Source organism: Coloeus monedula, assembly GCF_965178545.1.
Source record: "Coloeus monedula genome assembly, chromosome: 13".
NCBI lineage: Eukaryota > Metazoa > Chordata > Aves > Passeriformes > Corvidae > Coloeus > Coloeus monedula.
The window spans coordinates 12915321-12943303 of NC_138793.1; the positions used below are offsets into that span (position 1 = coordinate 12915321).

Below are 27983 nucleotides of genomic sequence, written 5' to 3' on the forward strand. Positions count from 1 at the left end.
CCTGACCCAGATGCTGTGAGTGCATGACAGCTATGTCATATGCTCCTTGCCCCAGTCAGGGGTGGTGAACTCTCTGGAGCAGCCCAAGGGCGTTATCTTGGCAAAATTAGGTCATGAATGGAATGGAATTATTTTTTTTTATTATCTATGGTCTTATTTAAAATCACAAGTAACTCGAACATTCATTAAGTAATTACAGCCAATAGAACATCTAGACCTCCAGGCCGCTCTTAACCTCTGCAAACCTCTGTTTGTTCTTCCCAAAGTATTGTTTTGATTTTTAAAAATAGGCCAGCTCTGGTATCATTGCTGCTGTAAAGGTAAAGAAAGAGAACAGTAACTCACACTGCTCCTCAGCCCTTCTTAGTCATGCTGAGAGGTTTTGACTCTTAATACTTTAACTCCAAAGAGTCAGACACTTTGACATGCTTTTTTTTTCATCCACCAGCTGTTTTGATCTCCACTGCAAAGCAGCAGCCTAGACAAAATTACATGGTCTCACTGTGTAACGCATTTGGGAGCAGAATGGGAGACTGTGAGTGGGACAGAATGAGTGTCAAGTTGCCAGTGCATTGGTGGTAGCTGAGGGCTTGAGAGGGAAACTCTCCTGGGAGATGTTAGCAATTAGGTCAGTCTTGGGAAAACTCTCCCAGCTTTTCCATTATCAGCCTCCAAAACTGCTCTGTGGCTGTTGAATAACAGACTGATTTAATATCACCCTGGAAAAGGGGTGGAATTGGCCGAAGAGGGATCAGGGATGGTGTTTATAACAGTTTCCAACCATGGAATGAGCTTTTCACTTCTCAGTTTGTACGTTCCTGCTGTCAGTTTTACCATCCATGTGCCAACGGCAACCTAAAAACCTTTGGCTTTCCCTGCAGACAGTAGGTGAAAGCAAGATTTAAACAGTGGGATCTTCTAGTACAGTAATTTTGAGATGCTTAATATTTAAGTAGAAACATCTGTTAGCAATTAAAGCAGTCTGAACGGTTTTCTACAAAGATTTGGGTTTTCTGTATTCTCCTGACTCCTACCAGTTATCAGAATGATTTTCCTTTTACTTTAATAACAGTTTTAACAAATGAAACAAATTATTCCTGGATTCCTTCATCTGTTCTGTAGTCATCTGGTGTGCAAGAAGGGGTTTGGTTGCTTTGGGTGAGGTCTGAGTGGGCTTGGTGCCTCTGCTTTCATTGTGTTATTGGCCTGGGGAGCCTTTGAGGAGATTGGTATGTTTTAGGTAGTGCTGGAGATCCCCAGGTGTGTGTACAACTCTGATTTGCTTCTACTGCTGCTGCTTTGAGAACATTAGTGCTACCTATCAACAAGATCAACTTTATATTTTGCAAGGTGGGAAAGAATCCTGTTGCCCTGGGAAAGCCCATTTCATGCAGAAATTACAAGATTGTTGCAGTACAGCGATGCCCCACATTGCTGAAAATGTTTTTTCTTAGTTATTTTCAAATAAATGGGATTATTTTAAGCAGAAGAGTAACTTCACATGCTTTTAATGCTTGGAAAAGGGAATAATTGGATTTTCTTCTAAATGCAGAGACTCATTTTCCAGAGTGCAGCTCTGAGAAATAAAGATTACATGTGCTTGTTTGAAGAGGCAAGTGTTTAACTCACGTCTAACTTCCATTGTATTTTTTTTTTTGATACTAAGGTAACTGTACTTTGCTTTTCTGTTTTTTAGCAACTTCAGTCTCAAGCTCGTGCACTGATAATGTTTGCTGGGATGATCCCATACAGAACATCGGGAGACACAAACGCAAGACTGGTGCAAATGGAGATCCTTATGAATTAGCAGAGCAGCTTTGGCTGGGGTTGCAGCAGCCTGTGCCTGTCTTTAGTACGTTCAGAGGGCCCATGGGACCAGTGTCATTTTGTATTCTGTATTTTTGTTGACAGAAATAAATTTCTTTGGTTTTGATATTTGTTTTTGACATTTTCATTTTCACTGATTCTTGTGTTTTTATGTTTTTATTAATTTTATTTTCAATTGGTTTACATTTAGAAATTTATTCTTAATTAGTTAATAGGCTATGCAGAGAAAGAAGTCATAGCTCTGCAGTAGAGACCCAAATAAGGAATTTTATAGCAGAAGAGGAAATGGAGAAGAAGAGTTTGATCTACTGCTTAATGAGCATAAAGCTGGGAAACTTTAGGGGGTTTTGAATGCATGTTAAGTGTTGAAAATGTGTCTGATGCCCCACCCACCTGTGACACACTGCCATCAGTCCATCCTGTTGTCTCGTGTGGCACATGTGCTGCTGCGGTGCCGGTGAGCTCTGTGTGCTGCACAGACCCCTCCATGCTGAACCAGCTGTTCACAGCCCTTGAGCTCTGCTGAAGCTTTTGCAGGAGCAGCTGGGTTAGAAACAGGTGTGTTTTGGTAGGAGAGTTTTTTGTGAGCAACATGTGAGTTTTTAGTCAGTTGGATTCCAAGTGGGCCCCTGTCAAGTTCACCAGAAGTGAGGAAGCTGAGCCAGAGAGGCCCAGGTGTGGGTGTGTTGGGCATGGGTGGATATTACTGTTGGTTTAGTGGGAAACCTGAGTCCTACAAAAGCCAGGGGCTTTTAAAATGGTTACCTTTAAATGTTTTGAGCTAAAATTAAATAATAGTGAAAGCTCAAGCAGCATGTTATAGTATAAGCTTTTCTTTTAATATAACTTCCTATCTTTGAAACAAAATGGTAGGAATGTTGGTGATTACTCTTGTTGCTCCTCTGCTGCTGTCTCACCCTCTTATGTTACTGGGATATGAGAACATGTGGAGTTTGGAATGCAGACCAGGCAGCAAAATGTAGGGGCTGACTTCAGCCTTTGTATGTTAATAGCTATCATGGGAGAGAATTCATCTCCATTTTGCAATGTCTAAGTTTAGTGGGATGGAAGAATATCTGACTGACTTGATGACAATTTCCTAATTACTTTTTTCACCAGAAATGTAGCATAAGTTTTGTCCACCTTTTGGACAGGAACCAAAGGGCTTGCCAGCCACCCCAGTCCATGTCTCTCAGCATTAGCAAACCATCTGCTGGGTTCCCAGTGGATAGAGCTAGGGACTGTGTGCGGCACGGAGTGCTCCTGTAGCATGGCCAGGATTGTCCCAACCGAAGGCTGAGACTCCTGGACAGCACCCTGCAAGTAAAGGGGAGTTGGTGAGTTACCAAGGAGTTACTTGGGGCTGGGAGTGGGGTAGAATTGCTTAACAAACTTGTCAGCCGGTGAGTGGAAAGCTGTATTGGCTGTTAACGTTTCTGGCATATTTGTGTGGAAATGCTTCTTGGCATGTCTCAGGTAACGATTGATCCCATTCCGTAGAGAACAGGCACCTTCCCTGTTGCTTGTGGACAGTCACGGTGGGGCCAGGGCTGCCCCACATGCAGTCCTGCAGGGTGACCCTGCTCCTGTATTTTCCTTGCTGGTGCTCAGCCCCTGTCCCTGAGTTACTCCCACCATCAAACTACGTCCCATACACAGAGTCTGGCAAGTCTGCACCTGTCCTCAGGCAACCACTGACCTGAGCAAGAGAGGGACAAGGTTTGCTGGAGTCTGTTTGGGAAGGGTGAGGGCCACCTTCCCTGCTGTAATTAATTCCCTCTCCCTCATCTGCCATTCATGCAGGGACAGATTTTTGGGGCTCAGGTCTCACTGCTGCCATTTCAGGACCTTGTTCTCCTGTCTCTTGCCCATCCCCTGCTCAGGAGAGCTATTGTGCTGCCTTACTGGCATGTTCTGATGTCCAGTGTTGAACCTGGGGACCTTCTATAAGCAGTACATTGCCCTTTCTCCATCTGCCCTTCAGGGATGCTGTAGCAGGTGCTTTCTGATGCTTCTCAGCCTTCATGGGTGTTGGTAAAAGGGAAGGTTGATGTCTGTATATAGTTTGCTTCCTTTGTACCCGGTGGTTTTGACTCCAGCCTTTGGTCCCTTTTTAAGCTAATCAGAAACTGAATTATTTCATGCTTTCAAAATCTAAGATGATCCTTCTGTGATGGACAGATGGGAAATAAATGCCAGGGAGTCCAAGTCCCAAGACTAACCCTGGAAAGGTAAGACCAGCCCCATTTCAGTCAAGATAAGAGATTGTGGGTATAACAGAAAGTGCCACAGATACTTGGAATTAATTCATTACTTTTTGATTGCCCTGTGATTTCTTCTTAGGTCTGTGCAGGTGGTGAATGTTACATCCCATCCATCTTCCCACATTCCCCAGAGTGGCAGGTTCCAGCTCAGTGCCTGTGCCTGGCTCTGGCAAACCTGACTCCTCTGCATGACTTTAAGGGCTTTGCTGCTGCTTTGAGGTGGATGCTGACGCACATACTGGTGCTTTGCTGAATAAGGCACCCCCATGGTTTTCCAGATGTCCCTGTTTTCCCCCCACCCTATGCTTATTCTGCTGGAGAGAACAACCAGCTTCTGCTTCCTCAGGTTTTGTACCATCATGCTTTGACTTTGCTAATTTACAAGCTTAGCCTTTTCTAAATAGCTTATGTGCTGGAAGGGTTTTTTGGGGTGTCATGCCTTGTGTTTGGTATCGCCTGTTCAAAGGTGGTGTCACCAAGCACTTCCTTTACAACAGGGAGTGTGCATAGGGTGCAGCAGAGCTGGGGATGTTCATCTGAGCTGAATTCATTCTGAGTAAAAACTGACAAATCTTCTCTAAGTCAGTGGAGTTCTGCTCTTTATACATGAAGCAAGCACAGATTAAATTTAGGATAGTTCATCTCCTTTTTCCTACTGTGAGACTAATCCCTGGCATTAAAGATCCTCCAGGTAGGTGAGATGCATCTGAAGGGTGGCTCATTGGTTTGAGTCAAATACAGCTGAAGCTTGTGTTGCTGCTGGAGGTTGGAGGAGAAAGTGAAAAGGTGCTTGCTGTGAGAGCGCGTGCCATCCTGTTCTGGCGTGGATGCAGCAGAGGCAGGCAGTCTCCAGGCCTATGTCCCACAGTTTGTGTGGCTCTTTGGTTCTGAAACATCCACACGTGCTGCATTACCAGTGCAGCAGCTCCTAAAGCTTTACAGGCTGCACCCCCTCCAAGGAGCAAGGGCTGAGTGATATGGTCTGGGTTTACAGGGGAGTTGCAGAGAAATCTGGAAATATTCACTGTAAACTTCTGCTCTATGTTACCTGTCCAGTCGGGAAAAAGGTAGTTAAAGCTCTGCCCAGGGTTAACCTGGTAAAAACTACACTGAGCTGAGGGAAGACAGTCAGTTCCTGTGGGAACTGGCATTGCTGAAATGTGCCTCGAGGGCCTCCTAAACACTGTCAGAGAGCTGGTGTCAGTGGGTCCTGTCTTCTCAGCCATCTCTGTGAGGTTTTTCTAGTCCCCACAAGAAAATGAATCCTCGTAAGTATTTTCACCGTTATCCCAAAGTATGCTGGTCACAGTCCAGGTACTGCCTACAGCCTGTGGGTTACATTCCTACTCCTCTGCCTTTCCTTGGATTTCCCCACTGAATGCAGATTCTGCATCTCAATCTGATTTTTTGTTGTGTTTTCCAGATCCTCTGGCTGGAGTAGACCTGCTAAATGAGGTGGCTTCTCTGTTCACCTCCATTCCTACTACTACTGCATTTGTCTAAGACAGTGCTTGGACGTTGTTCCTCACAGGAGCTGAAGAAATTGTGTTCAGAAAAAGTGAATTTAATGAACCTCTTTTGGTTTTGTTACTCTCCCAACCCTTGTCACCCCAGCCTCTCAAAGAAGCAAAATGTTTTCCTTACGGCCTGGAAGAAGGAAGGGGATATTGTTAATTCCAGTTCTGTGTCCCTGGGGTGGGACAGCACTCAAATACTGCCACCGTTCATGTCCCTGTTACCAGCATTTTTGTCCTCTTTCTCTCTGGGTCTGAAGCTGGAAGGATGGAAATGGTGTCTGGAAGAGATGGGAGATGACCTCTATGTTCCCACTGGGAAAGGCTACTGGCAGCTGGCTGAATAACCATCTCTTTTTTTCTTCCCAGGCTTCCTTTGCTGCCGTGCTGAGAAATTGAGTCTGCTCTGCTGGTGGGTTTGCAGCGCTGAGCCCCTGCATCGTTCATGTGTCCTGTGTCACTCAGGGCGGTAGGTTCCCTCTTCCACAGGGCTGGAAGCAGATCAATTAAAGCCTCGTTAAAGCCCGTTGGAATATAACACTTTGGCAGTCTTTAAAAGAAGCTGTGTAAAGCACTGCACCATTCTCTGCTTAACTCGATTGTGGGTTCATTTGATGCATTTAATAGCCAGAACAAACTGGGGAATCGGCTGGAAGTGAGGGAAAGCCCTGCAGAAACTACTTGGCACCTCTTCCCTGTGAGTGGAGAGGCTGGAGGGAGGTGCTGCAGAGTTCCCCTCCCTGCCCGCAGCTCCCAGCGCCGCTCGGCCCCGGTATTGTTGCTGCAGCTGGTGTTGTGAATCAGGCCGACGACAAGCGCTTCCTACAATCCGGCTATTTCACTACACCAGGGTTGCATCATACCACTCGCTTCGCTCTTCGCCCGCCTCTGGAGCCCTCCTGTCTCTTCTGGAGCATCTCTGACCGTGCTGTGTTTAACAGACCCCCCACTTACGAGGCTGATTTGCGCTGGTTTGGACAAATCAGTGTTTTTGACGAAACAACGAGGTTCTAAAATAAAACCATTTCTGCTGGGTGTGAGTCTGCTGGCGCATCTGTTGTGAGAGGAAGCTGGTGTCCAGTTTGTGGGGGGTGTTGCATGAGGGGCTAGGGTGAGACACTTTCCTCGTCCCCACCTCGCCCTTGTCCTCGCTCTCCAGGCTCCGAGGTGCTCTGCAGTGCTGCGAGGGCTGAGCACGGATGCAGACCAGGCTGCCTGTCCTCAGCTTCCCGGGTAAGCGGGTGCGCGGGGCTTGGGTGATCACGGCCGTCTGCCCTCACACAAACAAGGGGGCTGGAGCAAGTCCTCAAAAATCAGGTCAGAATTTGTGTGTGAATGCAAAGACAGCCAGAGGCAGCAGGGCAGGCAGGCCCAATTTTCCATTAACTTGCAAAGCTACACGAGCTGAAATTCCAATGGGCTGCCCTCGGATTTTATTGCCGGCCTTGTTTGCTGTCTTTGCTGATCTTATCTGTAACTGCTTTCGGGACACATGTGACAGGGGCTGCAAGGGTGTAACAGGCACCCATCCCTCCCCCTGTCCTCGGTTCTGTGGCTGTGGGGTGTACGGCCACACGGCCTCAGCTCCTGTTTTCTGTGATGTGAGCAGGGGTTCAAGTGGCTTATTAACTCAGGGATGGGGCTGGGGGGAATTCTGAACCCTGGGTGCTCAGTGGTGCCCTGTCCCTGGGTCAGGAGGGGAAGGGGGCTGTGGGACCATGGGCATCTCTGCTGCCTGGTACTGAAAGCTGCCAGCTCCCAGCCCTGGACAAGCACAGACAGACTGCCACTGCTCTGTGTACCCTGGCTTCTCCAGCCCCCTGGAATCTGAGTCCCAGCAGGGGTATCCCTCACATTCCTTGATGTCACACTCCCCCTTTCCCCATGGTTTCACTGTGAGATAAAGTGGCCATTCCCCTCCCTGCATCCGGCCCAGCTCAATGCCACAGGCGGCATCTTGGAGACCAGCCAAGATGATTTACGAGATCTGACGGGTCTGGGGCAGTATCCCAGGGAAGGGCGAGGGTGCGTGGGAGTCTTACTCCCTTTTTCCATAATAAATCCCTGTGGGAACTGAATGTTCCTGGGTTGGGGCCGGAGGCAAACTCAACGCTGCATTTCTCTGCTGATCTGTCCTTGGGACTTAATCTCAAATCTGTTATCGCTGCCCCCATCGAGCGCTGGGAGGCAGTGATGCCCATTACTGCGGTTTTGGTATCCCTTCCAGCTATTTTTTTCCCCCTGACCAGCTCGGGGTGGTTCAAGCTGATTCCTTTCCTCTATTAGCATCAGCAGTGGGTGTGTGCCAGTCGCCTCGCTCCAGTTTTGCAGGGTATAAAGCCGGCAAGCCCCTCTCCACCCCGTCCCCCACCTGGCAGGCACTTGAGCAGGGGCAATGGCCGAGCTGCCCATCCCAGATCTGCCCCCAGCCCACTGCAGTGGCCGCTTCACCATCAGTACTCTCCTGCCTCCTCTGCCCTGCATGGAGGAGGGGGACCGGGGTCCCTACGCACCCACCGAAGGGTCCGGCTGCGACAGCGCCCAGCCCACCCACCTGTCCAGCAGCACCCTCTGCACCAGGACCTTCGGCTACAACACGGTGGACGTGGTGCCTGCCTACGAGCACTATGCCAACAGCAAGGGGGTAGGCGATCTCAGGAAGGGCAGGCCCTCACTGGCTGACCTGCACTCCATCCTCAAGGTAACGGGGCTTGGCTGTATCCATAGCATCCCCTGGCCGTGCTGCTGATCCCTGCGATGTGTCTGTGATGTGTCACTGTGTTTCCTGCCTCTTGGTGCCATGACTGGTGCTGTGCCGACTGCACATCCCCAAGAAGGCCCTGGGAGAAGTCGGAGAACCCAGCTGTTCCCAGCTGTGTGCTCAACCAGAGCATTGCCTCCAGGGATGGCTGCCTGCAGTCCACCCTCACCTGCCTTCCCCTCATCCCACAGCCTGACCCAGGCCGCTTCCGCACGCCAGTGTCTGACCTGCAGCAGAGCAATGGCCTGCCAGAGGCCGGGCCAGAGGCTGGGCTGGAGGAGGCAGAAGGGGAGCCTGGCAGAGCCTCCATGCCAGAACCTGTCCGCTTTGGATGGGTGAAGGGCGTCATGGTGAGTGTGACCCATCCCACACGGAGCATCCTCCTGCCCTCCCACCCCCTAAGCATTTTAGTCTTGTTGCATTTTTCCCAATATCTATATTTTTTCCAAGCACTTGTGCTCTGAGCAATTCCCTGCCCTCCTTGGTGTGGTGGTTTTCTCCGAGGAGCAGCAGAGCTGGCATGCTTTGGCCATCCCCAGCTGTCAATGCCCTGATGGCCAGTTCCCCTCTGTCCCCCCAGATTCGCTGCATGCTGAACATCTGGGGAGTTATCCTCTACTTGCGCTTGCCCTGGATCACCGCCCAGGCAGGAATCGGTGGGTGCTGCGGTTCACCGTGGGCTGGACAGTGGCACTGGGCCCATCATTGCCCAAACACCCTGGGGGGTGGTGGGACTCCTAGGGAAGGCTGGGAGATGCAGGAGTGAAGCAATGTCCGTTCCCCACAGCCCTGACATGGCTCATCATCCTCATGTCCGTGACAGTGACCACCATAACCGGCTTGTCCATCTCTGCCATATCCACCAATGGCAAAGTGAAATCAGGTAGTGCGTTCCCTCCTGGCCACTCCAGGCGTCTCTTTATCCTGGGGCTGCCCCTTGGATGTGAACTCCTGGCATGGGCTGTGAGGTGTGTGGGGACCCCAAAAATGTGGGGGTGTTCCCTGCCTCAGGTGGGACCTACTTCCTCATCTCACGGAGTCTCGGGCCGGAGCTGGGCGGCTCCATCGGGCTGATCTTTGCCTTTGCAAACGCGGTGGCTGTGGCCATGCACACAGTGGGCTTTGCCGAAACTGTCCGGGACCTGCTGCAGGTAAGAAAGTGGCTCTGTGTCCTCTGGGTCCCAACCCCCCCTACCCCTCCATCCCCACCTTCTCCTTGCAAAATCTGTCTTGATTACCACTGATAATCAAACAGTGTCTGCTAAAACTCATGTTAAAAACAGTGGTTTGGTAAGGAAGAGAGTTGTTGCCACGTTGTGAATCATTCCCCTTCCCCAGGAGCACAATTCCCTCATCGTGGACCCCACCAATGACATCCGAATCATTGGGGTCATCACTGTGACAGTGCTGCTGGGCATCTCCCTGGCTGGCATGGAGTGGGAGGCCAAGGTAACCCTTGCTCCTGCTCACATTATTCCTCTGGGCTGCTAAGAGCTGTCCCTGCTGCCCACCAGGCATCTGAGGAGCAGAGGATGCCTGTAGCTCCCCCAAAATGGGCATGGGTTTCTCCTAATGTATTCTTCACGCTGTGTGCCCAAACCCCCAAGCCCTCAGCTGGCTCTTTCCGGTCTGGCAGGCACAGATACTGTTCTTCCTGGTCATCTTGGTGTCCTTCATTAACTACCTGGTGGGGACGGTGATCCCAGCCACCACCGAGAAGCAAGCGAAGGGCTTCTTCAGCTACCGAGGTGGGTCCACCACAGGCTGGGGTTGCACTCAGCAGGTCCAAGTGCATCTCTGGAGCCTGGCTCTTTGCTGTAGCTGGGGGAGATGTTGCTATGGGAAAGTGGTCGTTGCTGAGAGATGTCATTAAAAGCACAGTGTCCCTTCCCATGGGGTCCCTACCATCAGCACTATGCCTCCAGCCAATTCTGAGGTGCTTTAGCCAGGAAAAAAAGCAGACAGGAGGCCCCAAATTCTTCTCCTCTGCTTCCTCCCCAGCTGATATCTTTGCTCAGAACTTTGTGCCCAACTGGCGTGGACCTGAGGGCTCGTTCTTTGGCTTGTTTTCCATTTTCTTCCCATCAGCAACTGGCATCCTGGCTGGGGCCAACATTTCGGGTGACCTGAAGGTGGGTTGTGACTGTTGGTGCCTGAGCCAGTGTTTCTCAGGGCTCAAGCCCTATTTTCCCTGGGGCTTTCATTTTGATCCAACCATTTGACTCTATTTTATTTCTTCTGGGAACTTTGGGGGAGGCTTACCCAGGAGATGCTCTGTGGCTTTGTAATACAGTGAATTAAAATTCTTGTACAGCAGCCACAAATAAGCTGCCATGTTAGCAGTGCTGCTGGAGAATTGTCTTACATATATATCTCTGCAACTCCCTTGGGCAGGATCCTGCTGTGGCCATCCCCAAGGGCACGTTGATGGCCATCTTCTGGACCACTGTGTCCTACCTGGTTCTTTCTGCTACCATCGGTAAGCAGCATGTCCTCAGGTGCAGTGGGTGAGTGGGCTGGGTGGGTGGGCTGCCTCTCGCCCAAAATGTGTGGCCTGGGAGGATGCAGGTGGGTGAGAGCCAGGAGCAAGCTGTGGACACTGGCACGGATATCCCGGTGTGAACGCCACAGGTGCCAGACATTGTTCCTGCCTCCACATGGGGCAAAGTCAGCCCGGATGGGTAGTGGAGCTCATGGCATTGCTCAAAGCCATCGTACAGTGGGGCAGCCCCATGGCAGGGACTTGGGAGTTGTTACAGGCAATGAATGGAATGTGGGGCTGGGCTTTGTGAAAGCATGGAGAGATGCCAGCCCTGCTCTAGCCCTGTGTGGGCCCCCAGGTGCCTGTGTGGTCCGAGACGCCTCAGGCAGCCTGAATGACAGCGTGGCCGTGGGCTCACCGGGCTGTGAGGGACTGGCCTGCAGCTTCGGCTGGAACTTCACCTCCTGTGCCCAGCAGCAGAGCTGCCGATATGGGCTCAGCAACTACTACCAGGTACTGCTCAACACCATCACCAACCCCGGTTCCTGCTCCTGGCCAGGTTTGTGCTGCAGTGGATGGGTTTCCCAGGGCAGCTGCATGCCTGGCACACCCCTGGCATCCTGGGGGGCACCCATGCTCTTAAAACAGCCATGTTTTAGCAGGGAGGCACCAGGGAGTGTGTCTTCTTTGGGCTTTTGGATGTGGCTGGACTTTGCTGCCTGGATAATGTTAAAGGAAATGCAGCAGGATGGGGCCTGGGGTTGGAAATCTCTTAGGGTTGGGGTGGAGCTTGGTGCACCAGGGATGCTGGGGTTCCTGATCCCCTGTTTTTCATGCAGAGCATGAGCATGGTGTCTGGATTTGGCCCCCTCATTACAGCAGGGATCTTCGGCGCTACCCTCTCCTCGGCATTGGCCTGCCTTGTCTCAGCCCCCAAAGTCTTCCAGGTGAGGGGGTGGTGTGTCTGCACACCCCAGCTCCTCTCCCTGAGCTCAGCAGTGGGTGATGCTCCTTGGTACAGGGCTCTGCATCCGTGAGCAGCCCTGGGGCAAGGAGGATGCTGCTGTCAACACAGGGCATGTGTCCAGTTCGGCCCTTGCTCTTAATGGATGCAAGAGCCACCATGCCACTGCCGTCCCACGTCCCTGTCACAGCCTGCTGCCCCCACTGCGTCTCTCCTTGCAGTGTCTCTGCAAGGACCAGCTCTACCCTCTCATTGGCTTCTTCGGGAAGGGCTATGGGAGGAACAGCGAGCCCATCCGTGGCTACATGCTCACTTACATCATTGCCATTGGCTTTATCCTCATCGGTAGGCGCTTGCTGCCCCAGCACCCTCCTGCAGCTTGCCACCAGCAGGGTGGCTCAGTCTCTGCCACTGACAGCTCACTCTCCTCTTCCCACAGCTGAGCTCAACGCCATCGCCCCCATCATCTCCAACTTCTTCCTCTGCTCTTACGCCCTCATCAACTTCAGCTGCTTCCACGCCTCCATCACCAACTCCCCAGGTGGGCTGTGCCATGCCACGCTGTGCCCTGCGGCGGCCAGCTCCCCGTCCGGCTCCCCATCCCGGCAGCGGCCGCTCTGTGTGTTTGCGTGCAGGCTGGCGACCCTCCTTTCGGTATTACAGCAAGTGGGCCGCGCTCTTTGGAGCCACTGTCTCAGTGGTGATCATGTTCCTGCTGACCTGGTGGGCAGCGCTCATTGCCTTCGGCATCGTCATCTTCCTCCTGGGATATGTCCTCTACAAAAAGCCAGGTGTGTGGTGGTAACGTGGCACCAGCTGTGCCCCAGAAGGTGTCTGGCCCTGTTGCTAATCCATCTTCCCCATGCAGATGTCAACTGGGGCTCCTCCATGCAAGCCAGCTCCTACAATATGGCCCTCAATTACTCAGTGGGGCTGAGTGAAGTGGATGAGCACATCAAGAACTACAGGCAAGGGCAGCTCATTGCAGTGCAGGGCATGGAGGGGAGTGGGAAGAAGAGCCAGTTCCTGCTTCCGGTAAACCCAGGAAGGTTTTGTGCCCATGGCTACATCCTCACCACCACCCTCAGTAACCAGGAGCTACAGCAAAATGTGTCTGTTTCCAAAATCCTATGTCTGTGCCATGTCGGCAAAGGTAGGAAGCAGGACAAACCCTGCCCTCCCTGTACCAGGCAGACACAGACACATTGATCTCATTTGATATAAAAAGACCAAAGAGTAAGACTGGACCCTCGGGCCACATAACATTTTCTCATTCTAAAGATGCTCCCTGTAGTTGCTGGTGGCCAAGCATGGGAGAAGAGACACAGCTCATTCCAGAGAGGCTCCATGCCTCCAAAGTACCATCCCTCACTCCCTTTTTCCCCTGCCTGCAGACCACAGTGCCTGGTGCTGACTGGCCCACCCAACTTCCGCCCGGCACTGGTGGATTTTGTGGGGACCTTCACCAAGAACCTCAGCCTGATGCTCTGCGGCAATGTGCTGATTGTGAGTCACTGTAGAAGCTGGTGGGTTCCTTGTCCTGGGAGTTCTGGCCACCTGTGGGTGATGGGCTGGGAAATCCAGCTGTATCCTGGTGGGCTCACAGGGTGGAAACTGAAAAGCCCACTTGTGTGCTGCTGGATGATGAAATGTGTCAACTGGAAGCCTCTCTGTGTTGTTAAGCAATATTGGTGAAGCATCAGGATGTTCCTGTGGGCTTATGGCTTCCCTTTGCCAATTAATTGCAAAAGATTTGGAAGGATGAAATAGTTGCTGAGAGGACAGGGGGGTCCTGCAGCCCTGAAGTCTCCAGAGCAATTGGGTGCAGTAAGAACCAGCTAATCTGCACACACAGGACTGTTGGGATTGTACGCACCGGCTGTCAGCTCCCTGGATTCACTGATTTTCTTGCTGTGATTGCAACCTCCCATATGTGCAGTGGTTACATCCACCTCTTGCCAATGATTTGGGAAGAGAGGAGCTAGAAGTCCTTGGTGGCAAGACCACCAGCTGGAAGGGGTTGCCTGAGCTCCTGCCCCTGATTCCTGCAGGGACCGCGGAAGCAGAAGATGCCGGAGTCCCGGCTGATGGCAGATGGCCACACTAAGTGGCTAATGAAGAGGAAGATCAAGGCTTTCTACATGGATGTGGTGGCTGAGGATTTGAGAAGTGGTGTCCAAATGCTCATCCAGGTACAGTCATCACTGGCCTTCAACCAGCAGAGTCCCTCCTCTTTGTCACAGCTTGGAGGGGCTCTGACCCCCTCCACAACCTCCAGACAGCCCTCTTTGTGTTGCTCCCCCATGGATTGGCTGACACCACCTGTGTCCGTCTGTCCCTGCAGAGGGGTCTCATGGGGACATCTATCCATAGGCTGCTGGCCTCGGGAAGATGAGACCTAACATCTTAGTGCTGGGCTACAAGAGGAACTGGCGGACGGCGTCTCCACAGAGCCTGGAGGACTACGTGGGCATCCTGCAGTACGGCCACCCTGGCTCCTCCACCTCTCGGGGATACTGGCACCTGGTGGTGGCCCCACGGTTGCTGATGGCTGCAGCCACGTGTGCAGGGTCCAGCTGGGCTGATAGTGCCACCCCCCCCCCCCCATTAACTGCCTTCTTCTCCCTTCTTCCAGCGACGCTTTTGATTTCAAGTATGGTGTGTGCTTAATGCGGATGAAGGAAGGGCTGAATGTTTCCCGAGTGCTGCAGGCACATGGTAAGTGGTTTTGGGTGGCCAGGGATGCTCAGAGGCATGGAGCTGTGGGATGTGCCAGCCAGCACCATGTCCCCAGACGAAGGTCACAGTCCTGCCAGGAAATCACTCCTGTGCTAGGATCAAAGGGGATGGGGACAGTGAGGAACTGCTGCGATTTCCATTGCTCTTCTCCTCCCTCCTCAGTTAACCCCATGTTTGAGGCAGCAGAACACCCCAAGAATGGCACTGGCAGCAGAGCAGCCCCAGGCACAGGTAGGTTGGTCCTGGCTTGTGGCTGCCCAGAGCATCCCCAGCTCTGAGGATTATTTTGCAGGGGAGGTGGGGGTTTCAAGCAGTGATGGGGAGCAGGGCTGGGACCAGGAGGAAGTGATACCTTTAATCTGTGGCCAGTGGTGCCCCTTGCTGACACCAGGACCCTCTTGCCCCGGCAGTGGACCCCACCACCTTGGCCAGTGAGCAGCAAGCGAGCACCATCTTCCAGAGCGAGCAGGGCAAGAAGACCATTGACATTTACTGGCTCTTTGATGACGGAGGTAACCTTCACCTTCCATCTGTCCAGATAATGCGAGCCCAGCACCTCCATTGTGGTGCCCAGGAGGGCTCAGTCCCTGCTGAATGGGGCCAGGGCATCCCTGGCCTTTGGCATCAAGCACTGGTGAGCCTGGGGGTCACTGCTGCATCTCCCATTGGGTGTTTTGGGGACAGGTCTCACGCTGCTCATCCCCTACCTCCTGGGGCGCAAGAAGCGGTGGGGAAAGTGCAAAATCCGGGTATTCGTTGGCGGACAGATCAACAGGATGGATGAGGAGAGGAAGGCGTAAGTGCTGGTGGCCACTGCATCTCTTAGCCTCTTGGCTACCACTACTGTCCCATGGGTAGTGACAGAAGCTGCTTCCCATCCTGCTGAGCCCTCCCAGCTTTGCCATAATGGGATCTGTGAGCTCTGACCTGGCTGCTTTTTCTCATTTCTCTGTAAATCAATGTGGCTTCAGAGTGGGAAAACCCGAAGTGCAAACTGAGGCCAGCAGCAGGGTTTTCTGCTGTGGCAGGTCCCTGTCAGAGCTACTGTTTCCTGCTAATTCGGGGAAAATGTGTCCTTTTCCCTCAATCAGGATTGTCTCTCTGCTGAGCAAGTTCCGCCTCGGCTTCCATGAGGTCCACATCCTCCCTGACATCAACCAGAAACCCCGGCCAGAGCAGTAACCAGCCCCCTCCCCTTCCCCATGCCCCCCCAGCACCCCCAAACCTGCCCAGACCCTCTTCCTCGGTACTGTCTGCTTGTGTTGCAGCATCAAGAGGTTCGATGAACTCATCGCTCCCTTCAGGCTGAACGATGGCTTCAAAGATGAGGCCACAGTGAATGAGATGAGGCAGGGCTGTCCCTGGAAGATTTCTGATGAGGAGGTCGATAAAAACAGAGCCAAGGTAGCACCAGTGCTGGGGGAGCTCCTGCAAAGGGTCTCCAGCTTTTTAGACAAAATTCAATCTTTCTGGAAACCATGAATTTGTGTTTCTCAATGCTCTTTGCTCTGCAGTCACTCCGACAAGTGAGGCTGAATGAGATTTTGCTGGATTACTCACGGGATGCAGCACTCATAGCCATGTAGGTGCCAGCAATGCCCTCACACCCATTTGTTGCCCCATGGGAATGGTCCCTCTGGATGTTCACCCCTCCCTGGGCAGGGAGATCCTGCACAGACACCCTAATGCTGTGGTGGGACGGTGCCACACTACAGAGAAAAGCCCTTGGAAGACACCAAGGGCTCCAGCCTGCGTCCTGTTTGGGGGAGGATGTGGTGTTGCTCCTTTTTACTGAAATAGCCTGCACTGGACTGAGAAAGGGGCTGTGGCAGTGCTCTGTGCCAGCCCTGCCTCACGCCCCTCGCTGTGCTGCAGCACTCCGCCCATCGGCAGGAAGGGCCGCTGCCCCAGCTCCCTCTACATGGCCTGGCTCGAGACCCTCTCGCAGGACCTGAGACCCCCTGTCATCCTCACACGAGGAAACCAAGAGAATGTGTTAACGTTTTACTGCCAATAAAACCTCCTGGATCCCTGATGACTTGGGATGTGAATTTTTCAGGCCAGTTTTGATCTTGGAGCACGCTCCTCTAGGAGTCTGGGGGAGCATGGTGGTTACTAGCCCTCTGGAAATGCCCACCAGGCACAGCTGCCACCCTCTTACGAACACTTGTTTGGCCCACCTCAGGCTCTGTAGGTTGCATATTGATGAACAGCAATGCTGGCTCTGCAGTGCAGACACTGCTCTGGCCTGGGGTTAGCCAGAGCCAGGCAGGTGAGTTGTGGGGTCCTGCACCCCCAGGAGAGCCCAAGTGGTGTGCAGGGACTGAATGCTGGCCCTACCCAAGCCACTGGCCCAGGGTGGGAACAGCCCCAGGGGCCAGGAGCAGGTCAGCACCAAGCATAGAGGCTGCAGGGGCACAGCATGTGCCCTCAGGGACGGGAAAACAGCTGAGCCTGTCCCCACCAACTGAGCAGCAGTGAGATGTTACCTCACACTGTGGTGCCTGGTTGCAGGTGCAGGTCCAGCTCCTAATGGAGACAACATTAACCACCAGAACCAGGACATTTCTGGTGCAGATGGCCCCAAGCAAAGCAGGAGTGCAGCTCATTTCCAAAAGCACAACCCAGGCCCCCTTGTCGTGCTGCAGAAGAAACACACAACATTCATTCACCTCAAGAGTTACAGAATTTACTGATAATCACCACCAGGATTAGAAGTGTCAGTAGAAAAATAAAATGTACAGAATTTTCAATCATACAAAGATTTGTTCATGACAGCTGCAGCTGTGAGCAAGAGGAAGCCAGGTGGGAGCAGGGGGGATATGACACACAGGGAGCAGGACCACGAGCCTCAGCATAAGCAGGTGTTCCTCCAGGGCAGGCAGCTTCTCCAGAAGGTGTTTCCTTACCCAGTGCACTGGCTGGGCTCCCCAGCAGAGGCTCACAGCACTGCAGAGCTCGAGACACCTCGGTGTTGATGTTTTCGCCGGCTCTGCAGTTTTTGGCAAGTCTGACTGAGCAAAGTCTACCACTACCTGCTGAAAACTGAAGGGATTCCTCCACATGCCTCACTTGGAATAAAGGAATGGAAATGGAAGGCCAAACCAATGAGGGGAGAAAACTGCCACCAGTGCTTCAACTGCCATCTGGTGCTTCAACTCAAGGCTATTCCTCCTTCCTGTTCAGCTCTGGTTTTACTGGAGAGGGAGGTTGCCAGCAGCAGCCAGCGGAGTGGAGGATGCTCTGAGGGCACCAAGGTGACACAAAGAACTTGCCCCCTGTGCTAATATCTATTAAGACAAACCAGCTGATTGTTCACCTCTTATGCAAGAATTCCCTGAAAATTTCACAGCATTCAGGCATAGAGAGACACTGCCAGCTCCAAACAGGGTTAAGCTGCCAACTCTTCAAGTAAACCAGAAACCCCTCAAAACAGATTCTGGGAGATCCCAAGGGACAGAAAACAGGAGCTTTTCAGTTCACCCACCACTGAGTGATTTTACCGAGCAATTTTTCACTTGTTCTGAGCTCTGTAACAGCCCCATTTGTGTCCTGCACCTGTCAGCCCTGTTTCTGCAAGGAAACCTCCTTGTGCTGTAGCACGGGGCACATGGATAAAGTGCTTTCTCAGTTGCAATCAGCTTAATGGCTATTGAGCAGTGCCAGGCACCAGGGCACTGGTAAAGGAGAGCACAGCAGGTGCTCAGGACATGGGTTTCTGATGTCACCTGAAAGGTAAAACCAGACCCACCCCATCCAAATTCCATGTGATACTTTTAATCCATCCAGGAAAACACAGGATAATTCCTGTAAATTAAACTGTGCACTCTGTACACATGCTGAAATACAAAGTGGGAAGGGGGAAAAGAAAGCAAGCTTATTCCTTCTTTTTCATTGTTTCTGCCCTGGCAGGAAGACTGGCTCTCTCCAAGCAGCAGAGCACACAGGGCCCTCCACAGATCCTGGATTTAGTATATGTTACACCACTTGGACCTCACCCACCTAAGGAGAAGGATTCACATTAAATTATTTCCTAAACTGTGCATCTATATTCCCTGAATTAATATGGGCTAAAATTTAGAGTAATCTCAGTAAGTAGCTCCTCTCACCATGCATAGAGAAACCCTTTTCTATGATAAACACAGTGCCCTGTTGAAGGATCACAGAATCAATTTAGTTTAGAAAAGCCCTCTAAGATCGAGTGCAACCTTTGACTGATCACCACCTCATCATCTAGACCATGGCACTAAGTGCCATGCCCAGTCATTTCAGCACTGAGGACATGGGCTCACGGCAGGTAAATGGTCCTAGGAAATGCTGCAGGTACAAAAGGAGTTGATTTGGAAACCAGAGGAATTCAATGAAGACACAGATGGGAGCTGTCCCCTGAAAGGCTGGACACAGACAGCGCTTTCCCTCTGCAGCTCACATGGTGTGAGCTGGGTACAAACATGGACCACAGCAAACTCCTAGGGGCGGCTACACTGCCCAGTCTCATCCCCGGAATTCAGCCTCAGCTTCCCCAAAGAACCAAGCCCCGGGAAGCACTCAGTTAGCTGCTCAAGTGCCCCAACTCCGGGCACAAGTGCAGAGCTATCAATTAGTTAAAAGTCACTTAAAACCAAAACAAACGAAAACAATTAATGAGACAGTACTGCCTGTGGATAAAGGTTGGTTTGGGGCTGTGTTCACATGGACACAGGAATCCCCCAGGCTCCTGCCAGGAGCCTTGCAGCTCTCCCAGCCTCTGGCATGCTGTTGGCTGGATGCTGACAACACGGCGCACTCCCCGCACCGGGGATGTCCCAGGTCACAACCTAGCCTGGCCAGGCAGCTCTCAGCAGCAGCATGAGGGATTTTACCCAAGCTGGCCAGTGCCATTTCCAGAGCAGTGCAGACACCCAGCTGCACCACACCAACATGAACAGCATCAGCAAGTCAAAGGAGAATGGGGACGTTTGAAAACACGAGTCTCCTCCAAAGCCTGAGGAGAAGCTGTGCATGCCCACCTGCACACCCTGGGATTTCTGGAGCACCCATTCCACTGTGCTTTGGGCAGAATGTTCATAGGGCCAGAAGGGCTTTGCTGTAATAAAATTCACAAAAACAGCTATCTTTTTTACACCAGTCATTTCCCCTGCACAGCACTGACAGCCCAAACTCCTAGACACAAATTTGCACTCTCATCCACCTGAAATGAGTCTTCCTTTTGCTGCTACCAAATCCACTATGGCTATGATCTGCTATTAAGAAGTTTGGGCCAGGAACAAAACAAATTATTTTTTTAATTTTAAAAACTGACATTAAAAGAGCTTCAGGTTCACTGAAAACCAAGCAACAACAGGTCAAAGCGGTGAGTGAGCTCTGAGGACATGATGTCTCTGTTCCTGTTCCTACTCCAGCACAGCTGGTGTCACATCTTAGTCATGTCCCGTTACCACAATTCATCAGTGGTGAAAGGTACCTAGGTCTCCTCCTCTGGAAGTCATTTTCCTACCCTCCAGAGAAATAAAGTTTCGCTTGGCACTTAATGTTACCAAAAAGTAACAACATTCACAATTTTAAAATTTCAAGCCAGGCTGGAGGCAGGAGCAAGCCCTCCCAATTCCTTCAATCAGTGGAAGAAGCACATGGATGGAGCGGTGCTCCCTGTGATTTGTTCTGAGGCAGCAGGTCCTTGGCTCCCCCTCTGGTTTGTGTTCTCCAGCCTCTCCAGAGGAGCTATAGAGTGGCCAGAATGCGCAGGAATGAAACTACCACCACACAGAACGTCTGGCCCACGCCAAAAATGAGGGCCTCAAAGGGAATCATTTTTTTCCCTGCAGCTCTGTAAACTCCAGCAATGGCAGCACCTGTTGAGAGGGGGAAAAGCCAAGATGTGAATGTGAGACAGCTGCCCTGCCACAGGGATGAAGGGGAAGCCTCAGGATGTGAGACTGGGGCAGAGAACAGTGGTGTCTGGAGCTCACCCTGCACACCAGCAGGCAAGAATGCTGGGCTGGGGATGTGTGACAAACCTCAGTCAGTAACCCATGCGTGCTGGTGGCAATAGGTGAACTGGTGCTGAAATGCTGCTGAGGCCTCCAGCAGCTGTGGGGGTTGGGGTGGTTTGGGACTTAGCCTTGTCACAAGATCCCTCACCCACAGCCTGCAAACATTACCCAGTTCTGGGCACTGACACCAAACCTCTGAGAGATTTTCCTCCAGGTGCTCAGAAATCTGAAAGCCCCCTTGGCTCTACACCCGATGGGCACGTTTGGTATGCCCGACACAGGGCTCGAGATGGGCTATGGTCCAGCTCTGTTTGTGGGGCAAAGGGGGAAATAGAGCCAGAACGTTAATCTCCATCCCGGGGAACACCGCTATTCCACGCACTCCCGAAGGCAACCTCTGATCACCACAGAGCCCCCCGGCCGATACTGCCAAGCACTTGCCGTACTTGTGAGGGTGCCGGCGGTGATGGGTCCCACGATGCCCATCAGCAGCACGCTCACGGACATGAACCTGCCGTACTTGTGGTGTCGGAGCGTGAAGAGGGCAAGCAACGCGGCCGGGACGTGGAAGGCAAGGGAGGACACGAGTGCCCACAAGAAGACGCCGTACCACATCTCTGCGGAGAGAAGTGCTGTGAGGGAGGCCCGGGGCCCGCGGGCCTCCAGCGGCCCCGGCGGGCGGGCCCCGTTTCGAGCAGGGAGGTACCTGGGAAGGTCGAGAGTGGGCTGGAGTAGGTGGTGGTGCCATTGCCCACGCGGGGCACGAGACGAAGGCTGAGGATCTGCTGCAGGAGCCCACCGCCGCCCGCTTCGCCACCCTCCATCCCCGCACCCGCCCCGCCGCCGCCGCCATTCGCCACCGCCTCTTCCGCCCGTCCCATTCCGCCCGCTGCAGCCAATGGGAAGCGTCGGAAGGTGACAGACAGGGCTCATAGCCAATCACTACTGGCCCCCGGGTGGCCGGGCCCCGCCCAGCCCCCGCGCTGCCATGGGAACGGCTGTGGGCCGCAAGGAATGCTGGGAGTCCCCGGTGGGGCGCTCTGGCCCGCTGGCGGCCTCTCGTCACTGCTCCCTGTCCGCGGCGCCGCCTCGGAGGCGCGGCTGTTCTTCCTGTCCGCCGGGGGGCGCCCGCGGGCGGCAGCGGCGCTCTGGGCGGCGGCGGCTGGCGGGAGGTGCAGCGAGGCGGCGGGGCCGGGCCGCACCATGTCGGGGTCGGAGTCGGAGCAGTACTCCTCGGCCGAGGATGACGACTATGTGCCCTCAGGTGAGTGGTGGCGGGCGGGAGCCGGCGGTCCCGGCGGTCCCGGTGCTCACTGTTTATGCTTGCAGGTGCGGAGTACAGCGAGGATGATGAGAGCGAGCTGGTTCGGGAGGAGGAGCCGGCGGACAGCCCGCGGCCGCCCCGCGGCAGGAGGAGCCCCCGCCGTCCCGCCAGCAGGTACGGCAGCGGTGATCCGGCCTGGTGCCGCCGCTGGTGCGCTGAGGGGCGGAGGAACGGGAAATGCTGCTCTGCGTTCCGGTTGGTGGCAAGAGCAGAGAACCTCGGCCCCGATAGACATCGTGCCTGAAAACCCTCCCCAGCAGGAGTTGTTTATGTTAACCTTTTTAAGTGCAAAGCACGCATATACGGGGGTTTCTGCCCTTGTTATAAATATATATATACTTTAGTTGAGGTTGGTTTCTATCTAGCCCAAGTTCTCCTCTGCTCTTGGTTCCTGAATTATCCCAGAACCACAGGACCCTGGAATGGTTTGGGTTGGAAGGGACTTTAAATACGACTTTGTTCCACCCCCCCTGCCACGGGCAGGGACACCTCCCACTAGACCAGGTTGCTCAGAGCTCCATCCAACCTGGCCTTGAACACTTCCAGGGATGGAGCAGCCACAGCTTTCCTGGCCAACCTGTGCCAGTGTTTCAGCACATTATATACTCACAGAAACACATGCAAACGGGCCAGTTCACTTCAGGGGCACTGCCTGCATCAGTCCCATTGTATTTTCTGAGCGTCATCTCTTGATAAAATATATACACCCCCCAAGGTTAAGAGAGAACCTCCCAGATTGAATGTGTTAGTAAAAATATGAAATATTGTGTTGCTTTGCCCAAGCTTACAGTTTGGCTCTGTTGCAGCAGTGTTGCAGCAGCTCCATATACATTTTTTCTTCTTTTTTGGCATCTGCTTTCAGGAAGAGGAAGAAAGGCGGTCTCTTGCTAGAGCCAGATGAGAAAGAGGAAGAAAAGGCCCAGCAGAATGGAGAGGAGCAGAAAGAGGAGGAAGTGGATAATGTAGAACAAGTAGAAAGAAGCAGAGAAGAAGAAGAAAAAAAGAAGGAGGATGCTCTTTGGGCCAGTTTCCTCAGTGATGTAGGACAGAAACCCAAAGCAGCAGCTGCCACACAAGTGACACAAATCAAGAAGGTAACAGGGGCCTGGGCATGCACAGGGAGCGTGGGAAGGGTCTGAAGGTTTAGAGCATACAGCCTTGGTTTTGGCTAGTATCAGAGCTGGCAAGAGGCTGGGGTTGCCCATGCCCCCTCTGCTTTGTAAGACTAGCATCCCCTGATGGGCCAGACTGCAAGGTGCTGGTTTCCTTCCAGATGGGGAGGTTTGTGATCTGGTGGTGCTGCTTTTGGAACTGTTTCGTCAGCATCTCAGTGTCCCACACAGCCCTTTTGGCTTCCCTCGCTGGTCCTGGATTCCTCCTGTGACACAGGAATGATGAGCTTTGGTCTGAGTTGTGCTTGTGGGAAGAGGTCTCCCCGAGGCTTGTGCCTTCCCTGATGCTTAAAAGAAAAAAAAAAAAAGGGAGGCTGTGTGTGTGTGTTTGAATGGAGAAACAAGAGAGAGGTGTGTGCTGGCATCTCCATGCCTCCATCCTCGTGCTGTGAGGGGGTCCGAAAGGTGCTGCATGTTGCATGTTTGTAGCAAGATTGAATCTGGCTTTCTTGTGTCCTCTGTAAGCCCCGGGAAGGTGCTCTCAGTGTGCAAAGGTTTTTCTGGAGAGAGAATTCTCTGTGTGGGAGCTATTTAAAGGGATTTGGTTCTCTGTAAAACTAAGTACACGTGTTTGCCTGGCAAAGCCTTTCACGCTTAAGGTGGTAGGAGTGAAGCAAGTACCACAGCTGAGCCTCTGTTGCTAGAATTTTCAGTTTGGGTTTTTTTAAATGGTCAGCCAGAAAAAAAAGTCTGGAGTCTGCCTGGTGAGTACAGCTCCGACTGTGTGAAGCTTCTTTCTATGACTGTTGGAAGGCAGAGCAAGTATAGTTGTGTAATATTTGATTGCAACTCTTGGAAGAAGAGTCCTTTCATCTTAGCCCTCCTGCTTCTCCTTATTACTGACTGAGCAGCTGGGGTGGTTACTTGTAGAGTTAGAGGGAAGAAGAGAGTCAACATTTCTTCTGAGCAATCTACTTTTATGGGCAGGTTGCTGAAATGTGAGATGTCTTTGAAAGTTCCTCCATAGCCTGGAATAATTCATGGAGACGTCCAGTTCATCTGTTCTCTTTGTGAACTTCTTAACTTGGGCTTGCATTGCCTGCTTGAAGATCTCTGTGGTCTGTGGTTGATTTAGAGCAAGAATTTGAGGGTTTTTTTGGTAACTTACAGACTTGGAGGTTTTTATGTATGCTTTTAGCAGCTGTAGCTGTGACTGAGTAAATTAAGAGACATTGTTGACAAATTGCTTAATAAAGATTTTTCCTTCTCAAATAAGAGATGTTACTGACAAGTAGGGAGATTAGCATTTTTCTGCTGATGAGTTGTGTTCTTCTCTATTCTTGAGTAAAAATAAACATACTTTTGTGGAATTCACCTTGGCAGCTTTACTGCTTGGTGGTGCTTAGTTTGGGAGAACCAAGTCTCCAGGCTTTTGCTTGCTTTCTGAACCACTGCAGTGTATTCTTGTTCCTTCTTACATTTATTACAATTTCACTTCTTGCTTTGAATTTGTTTTGATCCTAGAGTTTCAGTGAGAGTCTGGAACCAAAATGGGGAATTTTATTCTGGTGGAAGGGGTATTTATTTCCTTTTCCTTGTCTGTGGGTGACTTGCTTTGAGCACCATTCTAAATTGCAGTGCTATGCACGATCTGTGTTGGGCCCTTGGCCCTTTGGAATGATAATTTGGCTTGGCTCCACAAATGCATTCTTTTGCTTTCTCCTTCATGTATTTTGTAGGCTGAAGAAGAGAAGAGTGGGAATAAGCCTCAGGAGAAGCCAAAAGATTCAGGAAAAGTGACAATCACCAAAACGTTCGATTTTGCTGGTGAGGAAGTCAAGTAAGTTGGCAGATGTGATATGTCCATTGTGGGCACAGTGCAAACTGGGTACTGCAGTGCAGGGGGCAGGCTGGAGCTGGGCTATGGAGCACAGTGGGTCTTCTCTTTCCTTTACACTGTTTTTTTCTTTTATTGTGAGCACTTACAGACCAAAAATGAGGCCAAGATTTTCCTGCCTAAGCTGCAGAGTATCCTTATATGCAGACCTCAGGCTTTGTTCAAATTCAAAACATTTGTAAATGTAATTCAAATTCACTTAGGCTTCCCCATCTGGCCAGTGTTTATAATGGTTGGCAGAGCTCCCTGGTGGCACTGTCACTGGGAAGGTTGAGACAAGGAAGGAAACACACCTGGTCCCACAGGGATGAGGGTAACACATTTTATTCCTTTAGGCTAGTCCAAGTTCTGTGCTGGGGGCAGGATATTGGCTGGCACTTTCCCTGTTGATGTTCTCAATCCACGACAAAGATACGCAGGCAGTAAGAAATGTTTGGTTGAGCAGACTAACAGCTGAATACTTTTGCCTCTGAAACGGCTGCAGCAAAGGGGATGGGCTGGGTAAAATCATGCTTTAGGCTGAGTTTGGCTTACAAGAGGCCTCTCAGGCTGTGCTGTAAGAAGGGCCGTGTGTTTTATAAATGTGTAGGACGAGAACTGAGGGGCCTTGGTGAACCCACTTGAAATCTGACTGCCCTGTGACCTGCTGGTTCTTATCATGGGGGATTTTATTTATATGTAGCAGTAAACCCGTTTTGTCAGACTTACTTGGCCTGTTTTGTGTGACAGCAGAGGGCAGCAGTTCCCAGCAGTAGCACTCGTCCTGCCTAAATCTGGAGGAGGAGGCAGAGCTGGGGCTTCTGCTGCTCTTGCTTTTCATGTGAGCGCTGCTGCCTGAGCTGTTCGAAAAATCTGAGGAGAGCTGTGAGCCATAGCAGGAACTTTGCTACTTCCCTGGGCAAGCCAGACTGTATGAATACCTTTTGTTCACTTCATTCACTGTCCTTTGAAACGTTGGTTACCTTATGTGAACAGAAGTTGTTCAGGGCTCCTAATATACTGATTTTATGCTTTTGACACCAGTATCTTACCTGTAGTTTCTTAAGAGCGATAACTAAGAAAAAGACATGTTGTCTTGCACCAGTTGCTTTTCTAGTGTCCTTCGTACTGCTCGGTGCTTACTGTTTCCCTTGGGCAACTGCAGAGGAATCACTAGAAATTTCTGCCAATTTTTGATGGAATAGGCAACAGCTGGACCCTGCATACACCAAGGCTAATGCATATTTTGTTTACAGCAGTTATTGTATCCATAGGTTACAGAGCCAGCAATAGAAGGTTTGCAGTGAGGTCTGGAGCACCGTTTTCTGCTGGTGCCAGAGTTACAACAAAGTCATGTTCCTTAGCTCTTTGATAACAGAAAAATCCTTCAATGTTTTTTGCCCCTTGATTTTTGTGATATGTGAAGCTGATGCTTTTGTGTTGTTTGCTACATCTTGCTTCTTTAAATGGGTTACACTGTTAGCTGTGTGTAGGGTACAAGGGGTACTTGCTACTCACAGCTGCTGGTACTTTCCCCTAATGGCAGTAGGTGAGGCCCAGAGGGCTGCTTTTTCTTCAGAATAGCAGGAGGTTGTCTTTGCACCACTCCAACGTCTGCAAATGCTCTGAATACCAAACACTGTCTTCCTTGCCTGGGGAAGCAGCTGGCAAATCATTGGTTATAAAAGGCCAACACACGGTAGTTGTGTGTGCATGCATTTCTGGACTGAAGGAACTGAAATGAGAGCTGTCTCTGTTGCTTTCCTTTCTAAATGGTTTGAGGCTACTGTTGAGTGTTGCTCTTTTGAAAGCTTGAGAAGAATTTAGATCAGTATTTAAGCAGTAAAAGATTCAGGGCACAAATTTTCACAGTCTGCTCCCTGATGCTCTTAAAGAAGATCATTTAGCCCTGATCTCCTGTTGCAGAACAATTTATTTTCTCCTGTAAGAAGATGATATGATTTTTCTTGCCTGATTGGAGTAGCAGAAGTGGCTTGAAAGTTATCTCCAGCTACAGGGCTATACTGGAATAGTAAAGGGCCTTCATGTTGTCAACCCCCCTGTAGGTTTTTGCTGCACTTAATGTCTGTTTTGATGAGTACGTTCTTGTATCAGTTGCTAATGCTGAACTTTAGCTTCAGAGTGTAAAAATTAACAATTACCAAATGAAGATTTTAATTTAGTGGCTCTTAATTTTAGAAAATACATTATGTACATTTGCCTTGTGAAACTAAAGCTGTTGAATCCTGGAACTAGAAAGAATCTTCAACTGATTGCAGTGCTTTCTAGTTGGAACTTTTTTGTCTGCTTTTCTTGCCTCCCTCATGTTAAATAGATTAGGAGCAGCAGGTGACTGTCACCCAAATGGCTGTAATTGTGGGCAGCAAGAGCAATTTGCAAAGGCAGTTCAGCATCTAAATGGAAGTTCAAGCCATTTCTCCCTGGCAGAAGAGATTGAAGCTCCTTTGAAGCCTCTGGTTTATGAACTTGCCTCACAATGCAGGACGTGTGTTTGCATTAATAGGGAATTGCATCCCTAGTGCCAGGGTTTAACTGTTGCGATTTGTAATTGCTTGTTTTCTTTGGCACTCCAAAAGGGTTTGGTCCTTGGCTTTCTTTAAATCTTTGTGGTGCTCAGTGCATCAAAATGGTTCTTCTGTGCTCTTTCCATGAAAGTGAACTTTGTGTCTAGCTGGGACTGCAGCAGAGTGGAGCTCACATACATGGAGCTGGTCCTGTGGTGTCAGTGTGACAACATGTGAGGGAAGAGCAGAGTCAGGTTATTGATTGCTATCAAGAATCAATTTTACTTTGAAACATCTTCTGTACCTTAAATTGGCTTGTGGAAGGCAAAACTAAGTTCAAAGGAGTAATGGCTTGGGTGTTAGTTCAGCAATGGGAGGCCTGTGTTCAGCACCCTGCTTTGTTCATACACTGCAGATTCCAAGTAAAGGACTGCAGACTAGAAGCCTTGTATTTCTGTGCACATGCTTTGTTTGTGTGGTTTAGAGCCAGAGCTTTACACAGGTTGTTCTTGTGGTCAGAATGCTCTCTTGGTACTGCCAGGTTGCTGTGCTGTACTGATGGTCCTGTATTGTGCTGGCAGAGCAGTGGCTTGTGCTGCTTC

The 27983-nt window shown here is 51.2% G+C and overlaps 4 protein-coding genes across 5 annotated transcripts in view; 3 read left to right on the forward strand and 1 right to left on the reverse strand.

The window, feature by feature from the left end:
• The window catches only part of NUP93 (nucleoporin 93), a gene marked incomplete at both ends in the record, with an annotated part of 72478 nt that extends 70671 nt beyond the window's left edge, over window positions 1-1807 (forward strand). The window contains one exon of the mRNA XM_082290018.1: window positions 1697-1807. Coding sequence (XP_082146144.1) covers window positions 1697-1807 — 111 coding nt within the window. The remainder of the gene's footprint in view (window positions 1-1696) is intronic.
• Window positions 1808-8000: 6193 nt separating this feature from the next.
• Window positions 8001-16568, forward strand: SLC12A3 (solute carrier family 12 member 3; the record flags this gene model as incomplete). 2 transcript variants are annotated; one of them, XM_082289769.1, is made up of 26 exons in its annotated part: window positions 8001-8306; window positions 8558-8716; window positions 8947-9022; window positions 9154-9249; window positions 9378-9517; window positions 9705-9815; window positions 10003-10114; window positions 10368-10498; window positions 10761-10845; window positions 11207-11361; window positions 11688-11795; window positions 12034-12157; window positions 12252-12353; window positions 12448-12603; window positions 12681-12780; window positions 13207-13318; window positions 13864-14004; window positions 14186-14292; window positions 14448-14530; window positions 14714-14800; window positions 14962-15063; window positions 15236-15347; window positions 15643-15729; window positions 15820-15955; window positions 16066-16133; window positions 16427-16568. In XM_082289769.1, the coding sequence occupies 26 exons, from the start codon at window positions 8001-8003 to the stop codon at window positions 16566-16568; spliced, it is 3138 nt and encodes a 1045-aa protein (XP_082145895.1). The 2 variants fall into 2 exon arrangements, with proteins under 2 accessions (XP_082145895.1, XP_082145896.1); XM_082289770.1 differs by having other exon boundaries at window positions 14714-14782.
• A 695-nt stretch (window positions 16569-17263) lies between these two features.
• TMEM170A (transmembrane protein 170A) lies at window positions 17264-21368 on the reverse strand (the record flags this gene model as incomplete). The annotated part of the gene is made up of 3 exons (XM_082289872.1): window positions 17264-20403; window positions 20991-21161; window positions 21251-21368. 3 exons carry the CDS (start codon window positions 21366-21368, stop codon window positions 20273-20275), a joined length of 420 nt encoding a protein of 139 aa, XP_082145998.1. The 3' UTR covers window positions 17264-20272.
• A 316-nt stretch (window positions 21369-21684) lies between these two features.
• The window catches only part of CFDP1 (craniofacial development protein 1), a 61961-nt gene continuing 55662 nt past the window's right edge, over window positions 21685-27983 (forward strand). The window contains exons 1-4 of the mRNA XM_082289777.1: window positions 21685-21808; window positions 21874-21982; window positions 22731-22962; window positions 24720-24820. Of these exons, the coding sequence (XP_082145903.1) occupies window positions 21748-21808; window positions 21874-21982; window positions 22731-22962; window positions 24720-24820 (503 nt within the window). The 5' untranslated portion in view covers window positions 21685-21747. The remainder of the gene's footprint in view (window positions 21809-21873; window positions 21983-22730; window positions 22963-24719; window positions 24821-27983) is intronic.